This window comes from Ranitomeya variabilis, chromosome 1, assembly GCF_051348905.1.
Source record: "Ranitomeya variabilis isolate aRanVar5 chromosome 1, aRanVar5.hap1, whole genome shotgun sequence".
Classification (NCBI taxonomy): domain Eukaryota; kingdom Metazoa; phylum Chordata; class Amphibia; order Anura; family Dendrobatidae; genus Ranitomeya; species Ranitomeya variabilis.
This window is the reverse complement of record NC_135232.1, coordinates 650710413-650720542: the sequence shown is the minus strand read 5'-3', so window position 1 is coordinate 650720542 and position 10130 is coordinate 650710413. Positions and strand designations below refer to the sequence as shown.

The 10130-nt window shown below is 41.1% G+C and overlaps 1 protein-coding gene across 1 annotated transcript in view; it reads right to left on the bottom strand.

The window, feature by feature from the left end:
• Positions 1–5911: 5911 nt before the first annotated feature.
• LOC143815440 (carbohydrate sulfotransferase 8-like) overlaps positions 5912–10130 on the bottom strand; it is a 393970-nt gene continuing 389751 nt past the window's right edge. Inside the window, exon 3 of the mRNA XM_077294655.1 lies at positions 5912–7518. Within this exon, the coding sequence (XP_077150770.1) occupies positions 6692–7518 (827 nt within the window). The 3' untranslated portion in view covers positions 5912–6691. The remainder of the gene's footprint in view (positions 7519–10130) is intronic.

Sequence of the window (10130 nt, the reverse complement as noted above, 5' to 3'; positions counted from 1 at the left end):
CCGTCCATTACACTGTAATATCCATAGAGGAGTGAAACAGAAATGCACAATTCAAAGACTGTCATAAAATTTTATTTTATTCAGTTCTTTAAAAAAAACCAAAAATAATTAATTAATTACAAAAAACATTAAACCAAATAACCGCAGATGTGAGGGACACAGTGGGCTACAAGCCCCTTCAGACACACTACTAACAAAATTATCAAAGTTGCTGGGACTAGTCTGCAATCACTAGTATAGGAGACAATAAAATGTGACATGGCAAAAATAGAGGAGTATTCAACATCTAACTAATACCGATATGCATGACCTGGAAATATCCATGGTTTTTCATGCTAACATATCAAAGTACTACTAATCCTCATGTGCCACTACAAAATTAGAAATTCCTGAATGTAGAAATATAGACTAAATAATCCCAATTATACTTACAAATGCACGTTTCGTCCACACTTCTTCAGGGGGCGTGTCGGGAAAGAGGGAAATCTGGTCTTTTAAGCTGCCCTGCTACCAATGGACTGTCTAAGATGGCATCACAAGTGTTGTTGAAGTCACCACGGAGACCCGGTGCGCAGCATTATTCCATCTCCCCACCGGAGGTGACTTATCATCTCTCACTTATGAGCCGCAAACACTCAGGAAGCCATGGTAATGGCTACCGTGTGTGTCAGCTGACCCCCAATTGCTGGAGACTTCCAAGTCTGGGGCTGACGGACCTGAATGGCGCGCGCAACTCCTGACGCTGCAAGACTCTGAGACGCTGCTGTAAGTGATAACAAAGTGACTACTGTGCTATCATTAAAAAGTGTAGTTATGTAATAATTAGTGAAAATATAATGCTATGATTAAAACTTATTTTTAAGTGAAAATGTGCAAAATCTAAATAAGGACATATTTCTAACCTCAAAAATGGTGAAATAAGTTCCAAATGCATATCTGAAAACATGATAAATAAAAATTATTAGTAACATACAGTAGATTGACAATGAAACACATAAAAAAAAAAAACACTGCATAATCGTTACAAAACCTCTCAGGCTTTTAGATTATGTAGCCTAATGCATAATTCAGGTTACAAATATCCTAGTGATGGCATACAAGTCCACTCAAGATGATCCTAGCTCTCCCATCTTCATAGACCATCAATAATGATTATCAATCTCTGCTTAAGGTGCATATTGTGAGAGCAGCAAAGCAGCAACTATAGATGCAGTCCATAAATCTTCAATGGCATTAGGCAAAAAGAAAAAAGGGGAACATCTCCAAATAAACTACAATAAAATAGAACACATAAATTGGTAAAATAGAATAAAACACAGAATCTCCCTAACCCCCTTAAATTTTTTGTTGACAATTACTACAATCATAAAAAGGCACTAAACCCGAAACTTTCATTAAGACCGTGCGGGACTACAGTTCCCAGTCTGCAAATCCACTTGCATTCCATTTTGGCAAGATTTTTAGCCAGATCTCCACCCCTAGATCCCAATTGGATGATATCAATACCCTTGACTTTAAGTAAACTGAAATTACTGTTATGGAATTGAAAAAATGGCGGGGTATTGTTTTGAGGAGTGATGGATCCTCAATGGTTCGTCCCTTCTCAATATATCTGACGTGTTCTCTAACACGTATTCGTAATTCACGTGTTGTCAGACCAATGTACAGTTTTCCACATGGGCACTGTGCACTATGAACCACTCCTTTAGTTGAACAAATAATGAAATGTCTAATGGAGTAAATGCGGTTTCCTGCTGCATTAACAAACTCCTTACTTTTTATCGTATTTGCGCATCCTTTGCAATGCCCACATGGATAAAATCCTGTCATCTCCAGCCATGTACTGTTCTTCTTCTTGGATGGTTCGTAATGGCTGTGTACCAATATATCTTTCAAATTCTTTGATCTCCTTGCTGTGATCAATGGCGTGGGGTAGCAAACATTTGTTAAGGGTAGCATCTGATAAAAGTATTGGCCAGTGTTTTGTTATGATATCCCTAAATTCAGACCATTGACTATTAAATGTTGCAATAAGTCGAACATTACTTTCTCCATCCCCATCTCTTGGTTTGTTCCTATACAGTAATTTATTTCTGGGGGTATATTTTGCACAATGATATCCATCTCTTATTATTTTTTTACTATAGCCTCTATCACCGAATCTTCTCCTCAAGTCTCTTGATTGCTGTTCAAAGGTGTAGTCATCTGAACAGATACGTTTTATTCAAAGAAATTGGCCAGTTGGTATGCCTCTAATGGTGGACGTAGGGTGTGATGATGTGGCATACAGCAAAGTGTTGGTTGCTGTTGGTTTTCTAAAAAACCTCTGTTTGTTAGATTGCCACTGGATAAGGTTTTAATTTGAACATCCAAGAATTCTAATTCCCTACCTACTTTGTACGTCAATTTAATATTGAGATCATTTTGATTCAGCTTGGTGATGAGGGATTCCAGATCCTGTCTCGAGCCTTCCCAGATGAACCACACATCATCAATGTAACGCATCCAATTATGTATTTTCTCTGTGCCCAAGACAGGGTTACTGGAAAAGATCTCCCTTTCGCATGCGTCCAAGAACAAATTTGCGTACGAGAGTGCACAGGAAGCCCCCATTGCCATTCCTTGCTTTTGTAAAAAAAATGTTTTGATTGAAAATGAAGCTATTATAGTTCAAAATGAATTCTAACAAACAAAGAAGAAGGTCCACCAACCGTGTACCAAGACTACTCATCCTAAGAAACCATGACACAGCTGCCAATCCGTCCTTATGCCTGATTGAAGAATATAGGGACTCCACATCTGCTGTAACCATCACCATGTTATCTGCCAAATGCATATTATCCAATCTTTGTAAGGCAGACGTGTTCAGATGACTACACCTTTGAACAGCAATCAAGAGACTTGAGGAGAAGATTAGAAGATTAGTAATTGTCAACAAAACAATTTAGGGGCTAGGGAGATTCTGTGTTTTATTCTATTTCACTAATTTATGTGTTCTCTTTTATTGTAGTTTATTTGGAGATATTCCCCTTTTTCTTTTTGCCTAATGCCATTGAAGATTTATGGACTGCATCTATGGTTGCTGCTGTCTCATAATATGCACCTTAAGCACAGATTGATAATCATTATGGATGGTCTATGAAGATGGGAGAGCTAGGATCGTCTTGAGTGGACTTGTAAGACATCACTAGGATATTTGTAAATTGAATTATGTATTAGGCTACATAATCTAAGAGACTGAGAGGTTTTGTAACTATTATGCAGTGTTTTTTTTTTATTTTTTTTAATGTGTTTCAATCTACAGTAGTCAATTTTGTTATCACTTACAGCAGCGTCTCAGAGTCTTGTAGCGCCAGGAGTTGCTCGCGCCATTCAGGTCCGTCAGCCCGAGACTTGGAAGTCTCTGGCAATTATGGGTCAGCTGACACACATGGTAGCCATTACCATGGCTCCCTAAGTGTTTGCGTCTCATCTGCCAGTGATGATGAGTCACTTCAGGTGGGGAGATGGAATGATGTGGCGCGCCAGGTCTCCATGGTGACTTTAACAACACACGTGATGCCATCTTAGACAGTCCATTGATAGCAGGGCAGCTTAAAAGACCGGATCTCTCTCCTCCCCAACACACCCCCTGAAGAAGTGTGGACAAAACGTGCGTCGGGGTGGAGGGACAGGGCACCAGCCCCACACATTGTAAGTATAATTGGGAATATTTAGTCTATATTTCTACATTCAGGAATTTCTAATTTTGTAGTGGCACATGAGGAATAGTAGTACTTTGATATGTTAGCATGAAAAACCATGGATATTTCCAGGTCATGCATATCGGTATTAGTTAGATGTTGAATACTCCTCTATTTTTGCCATGTCACATTTTATTGTCTCCTATACTAGTGATTGCAGACTAGTCCCAGCAACTTTGATAATTTTGTTAGTAGTGTGTCTAAAGGGGCTTGTAGCCCACTGTGTCCCTCACATCTGAGGTTATTTGGTTTATTTTTGGGTTTTTTAAAGAACTGAATAAAATACAATTTTATGATAGTCTTTGAATTGTGCATTTCTGTTTCACTCCTCTATGGATATTACAGTGTAACAGACGGAATTTGATCTATGATATTATGCATTTTTTTATGTTTTGTGTCAGTGGCATAATTGTCTCATTTACATGACTAATTGCTCACCTCATTTCCTTTTCCTTCATTTCTATTTAGCTATGATTTTGCACTGATCACAGATATGGTTATTATGATTAAGAACACTTTCGTTCGAAACGCGTAATCCATCACTCACTATTTTAACAGCATGTTTTTAAAGGCATTGAAATAAAAGTTCTTAACGTCCACTCAATAACCTGATTTTGGATGTCTGTTGCTGGAACTTTTTTGTTTGATATGCAAAGTATTGTCTGTTGCCACTGCATTGTACTTAAAGAAAGTGAGTTACCCCAGGTCGGCCACTAGATGGGGGCACAGAGACTATATTTTAGCACATAGTACAGTAGGCATAAGGGAACAGGGCATAGATAGTTAAATATAGGAGGGGCACGGTGGGATAAGGTGTAGCATACTTCCCGGTGTAGTTAGTTGGGGCCGGGCACTCGTGTGGCTCACATGGGCTGGCTAGCCCAGGGCGACACCGTACCACGCAACATTCAAGGAGAATGAGACCCAGCCTATAGCATCCCGGGGCCGGTTCTCATCTGAAGGAACAACAGCAGCAGTGCTAGCTGATGCAGTATTACTGGGACTGTATTTGCTAAGAAGGAGGCTAAGCCATATGGGCAGGTCACTCATTATGTGGCAGATTTTTGCATGGGCAGCGGTCCTTAGATCCAGTGTGAAGTGGCTGAGGACACCCCCACATAAGGCAAGGAGTCTGAACAAAGAGGACGCTGAAGGACTGAAAGGTACGGTCCATCCCGGGAACAAGCTTAGTGAGAGGTAGAAAAGGAAATGGACAGAAAGAACGACGCCTGTTGTGAAGTTTGAGGATGATACTGGAAATGTCTTGGATGTGCTGAGTAAGGCCTCTTTCACACTCCCGTTTTTTACAATCAGTCACAATCTGACAAAATGTTGAAAACACGGATCCTGTGCAGATTGTAAAAAACGGGTGCACTGGGTCCATTTTTTTTTTACGGATCTGTCAAGGCTATGTGCACATGTTGTGTATGCATCTTCACCACGTTTTTCCACTGTAAAAACGCATACACAACACAACCCATGTTAAAAAAAACCCCAAAAACGTGATATTCTTACATTCCGGTGGCCCCCGCAGACTTCCCGCGGCCCCCGCAACCTCCCTGATGCCGGCAGCTCCCGTTCCCAGTAATGCCTTGCGAGACAATGACCTGTAATGACATAGCAGTCTCACGAGACCGCTAGGTCATCGGGTCATTTCACAAGGCATCACGGGGAACGGGAGCTGCCGGCAGCATCGCGAGCATCGGGAAGGCTGCGGGGGACGCCGGAAGGTAAGAATATCACGATTTTTTATTTTTTTAATATTATATCTTTTTACTATTGATGCTGCATAGGCAGCATCAAAAGTAAAAAGAGAGAGAGCGAGAGAGAATTTCCCTAACGGGAAATTCTTCCACGCATGCTCAGTTTCAAAAGACTGCATCCGTCACTGGATTCCTGCTTTTGACAGTCAGCAATGGATCCTGCATCCATAGGCTTCCATTATAGCCAATGACGGACAGCGCAGGATTAGTCACTGAGCGATTTTCCAACTTACAGAAAAAGCGTTTCTATGTGCGTTGTCTCTGGCCAACGGGCAGCAATTATACGAAGGATCCAGCGCACGACGGATGAAACGGAAGGCCATCCGTCACAATCCGTCGCTAACACAAGTCTATGAGATAAAAACAGAAACATTTGCTGGATCCGTTTTTTTCACAAAACTACGCATTGTGACGGAAAAAGAAAGACGGAAGTGTGAAAGAGGCCTAAAGCTGTTGATGATGATGTAAAGCCAGGCTGTGTCTCTGTTATTGCGAAACTGCCTGCAAGGAGCCCAGTACAACTCAGGGGGACCCTGATCGCGCAGAGATACAGTACCCAGGTATGCAGAGGAAGAGATATTATTGTATAGAGAAAGGGGGCCAGGGTATGATACAGGGATTGCTCTTGGCCATGGCTACCTCCCTGGCCCCATCTCACATATATACCGTATATTTTATTTAGACAATTAACTCTTTCTTTGTTCTTGCATAATTTATTGTTCAAGTTCTAGCTAGCCTTTTTTTAAGTAGGTTTCTTCCCGGGTATCAAAGATGATAAAATGGTTGTAGTAAAACATTTTGCTAAATTGCTACATAACAATGAAAGCAGTACATTAACTTGTCAAAGATATTACATTGATAGGGTAATGGTATGTTCACACTTAGCCTTTTTGTTGTGCATTTTATGCAGTGTACTTGTTAAGTATAACAAGCAGTGTTTTACAGTACCAGCATAATCAATGAGATATCTGAAATTGCGTGCACACACTGTTTTTTTTCTGTGATGCTTTTTTGCCAAGAAGCAGTATGTCAATTCTTTTATCAGTTTAAAATACTGCAAAAAGGCTTAAAGTAAAAAAGGAACTAAAAAGAAAGACATGTATTGTATGCGACAATTTTCCGCTTACCATTCTGGTTTTGGGTGCAGAAATAAAAAACATTGCAAAAACTCGTGTGAACATACCCTTAGCTTGTTTTAAGGAGTTTAGAAATAGTAGTCTGACTATAACCAAATATGGAGAAATCAAGGCTGTAAACGCTGAGCAATTTCCTAAAGAGTATAGGAGGAAGCATTTCCAGGTACTGTATGCTTATGTCTTCATTTGTACGGGGCTCATTAGAGTGATGTTTCATTGTGGGATATTTTAAATTTTTGGGAGCCCTTATAATTTTCAAAACAAAATCTGCATCATCTGCTAAAGTTTCAAACTTGCCAATGAAATCATATTGGATATTGCATGGCTCACAGAGTTGATACATTGGCTTCCAGTGAGTGTCTCTATAGTAAGGCTTCTCTTTAGTGATGTAGTTGGCAAACTGTTCAAAAGTAATGTTTGTTTTAGATTGAATCCCAAGTGATTTTTTGATCAGGTTTGCAATGGTTTTACCGTAGTAAACATTATCATGAAGGAACTTGTCTCTGTAGGCTGAAACAACTCTCTCTAGGGGATCTCGAGTGAACATCACTTTAGTATAATTTGCTAGAAACTCTTTCTGACGTGATGGAGGATATGAGCTTAACTTTTTGAGTTGTTTTGAGGCGTGAACTTGGACTTCATAAAGAGTGCGGCCAAGAGATTCATTCAGTGATAGGATTATTCTCTTCCAATTAGAGCAGCCCACCTTGGGAACCTCACAGTATATAAACCGATGGCGGTGTTCCACATATAGCTGAGCTGCTACTTTACGGTCTAGCACAAAGGATGTGGTGGAGAGATTGTTGCTCTTGCAGACAGATCTTACAACAGCCTTCCTGCTTTTCTGAGCCTCCACGACTGAATATTTTGGATTACCTGCAAAAAAATCTAAATAGTTAACACTCATGGTATACATACATATTCCAACTTCATCATATAAGGCACTGATCACATGTGTTTAAAGTAGTGGAGAAGCTTTCAACACTTCCCCTTGAAGATCTTGTGGTTATACGATGCATTGCCATGTTTTAAATGTTGTTTTGTCCGTTTTGTGGCAAGCAACAATTGGTTAGCTACAGACAGGGTCAACTGTTGGGGTCAGCTATGGGGGAAGGAGTTGCATGAGTAAAAGAAACTCCATAAAGTATATATAAATAAACCTCTGGCACTCAAAAAATCACAATTTTCTTTGCTTTGCAACAGTGGATTTATTCACTACCGGTCATATTTTAACAGACAATTTCCAACGTTTTGGCAATTTAATGCCTTTTTCAAGGAAGTCTAAGATAAATAATAAACAAACATTTTACCAAATAATATATCATATAGAGTAATTTCTCCAGTCTGTGTATATCACATATTGTGTAATTCCACATGGTAGTGAAGGACCCTGGAAGAAAATACCACCGAGAAGTGCATCGACATATCTACAGCAATAGTAAAGAATATAAGAATAGCATAAATATATCATACTTCATATGAGCCAGGTAGAGGTCTCCAGAAACCAAAAGAAAAGAGAAAAAAAAGAAAAAAAAGAAAAGAAAAAATGACAAGATAGGACAAAGTGTAATCATTGGTGGCTCAATTGATTAAAAAGAAACCAAATGATGTCGCACATTGAGTAAGGTATTTTCACTCTGAGGACAGGTTTATCATTACTGTTATTATATTGCTGGATCTCTTACTGGAGCCACTTTTCTTTTTATAGCAGGTTGGCTGATTCCCTTAAGGCTCTTTAATTATTTAGTCAGGATCCAGGTATTATTTGGTTTCTTTTCAGCGCTGAAATCTCATCTACCGAGATTCCGGCGGCCATTTTCCCGGAGTCAGTCATACAGGAAGGAACGCATGGACGAACTGCCGGGGGGGCTCTGGTCTTTCACAAAATGTCGCCAGAGCCCCCCGCAGCACCGGAGTTTCCAGCATCACTCCGGGCAGCAGCGGACAACCGCGGTGGCAGGCGACAGCGGTGGCGGGCGGCAGCAGCAGCGGTGGTGGGCGGCAGCGGCGGCGGGCGGCAGCGGACACCCCCTCATCCCAGCCTGTAACGGTAAGCGGTATATCCACTTTGTAAGACGCACCCCCATTTCCCCCCCAAATTTGGGGGAAATAAAGTGCGTCTTACAAAGCGGAAAATACGGTATTTGGTAAAGAAACCTTTTGTTTACAATTACAGAGGTCAGACATTTCCTGTAGTTCTTGACCAAGTTTACACACACAGCAGCAGGGATTTTGTCCCACTCCTCCATATAGATCTTGTTCTGCCCATTTATGAGCAGCAGTATAAAGATTCATAGCGTAATACCAGTTACAACCCTTAGAGGTCATTAGTTGCCCATATATCCTGTTTCTGTATGCATTAGTATTTCTCCTTTAAGAAGTAGTGTGTTCTGATTAGAACCACCCCCTTAGCTTCCCTGGGAGAAAAAGAGCTCCAGACATCTTTTCTCTGGCTTTCTAAAGTGATACACGTTTGTTTCTGGCTCTCTCTTCAATCACTCCTCCTGTCCAGCGGATCCCGGTGAGAGTCTTAATGCAGTTATGTGTTTGTGCCAAAATCTGTATATGGAAGACGTTATGCAGCCACCATGTAGAATATTGTGAAGTGAGGCATATTGTGCTCTGTATCCTCCACTTTAGTTATAATGCTCTTTGCACTGCATACAGATAGGTGCATTTCTGTATAGAGTAGAACAGTGCTAGCAGCAAGAACATTGCCATTATATCTCTATAATGTCCCAGCTACTGATGTTAATTGCACCCTGCATCATGCTGTTGTTTCTGTGACGTGTCAGTACTGATATACTGTTTATTCTTTGCAGTTTTTACCATTATCATTCACATTATTACCTCAATAAATATAGACTTTAGAATCCACACAGTCTGCTTACTGGGAAAGTGGATGAGGGTTAAGCTGTATGCTGATATCCACACAGCATCATATGTGGAGGAAGGCAGAATCGTAAAAATGGGCCGCCGCTGCAGGCAGTGGTTGCACAGACTGTATGGGAAGGCTACCACCCAGACTACATCGCACATGGGTATTACAGCAGCCACCATACAGCTGCAGGGAACAAGAGTCCAGGACCCAGTAAGAACAAATCAGCTGCCTTCAGTGAAACTAATAGCCGGTCACAGGCTGTAGTTGATCAGACTGTATGGGACCGCTAACACCCTCAATACCTTGCATACGGGTATTACAGCCACAGAATGAGAGTGCAGCCCGCCAACAAGTGCTGCGCCGTTCCTGCCACATGGAAGCCCACCCACGTATACACTCAGTTTCCCACAAAAATACTCAGCAGTACGCAGCTAAGCAAGCAATGTCTCAAAGCAGCACATCCTCACGCAAAACAAGGGCACAAGCAGGCTCTAGCAAGTCATCAATAGCAGAGCTTGCTGCTGTCGCTCGTGCAGAAGCGACCAAAGCAAGGTCCTCCTTCGCCGAACAAGAGATGCATCTAAAGCTGAGACAAGCAGAGCACGAA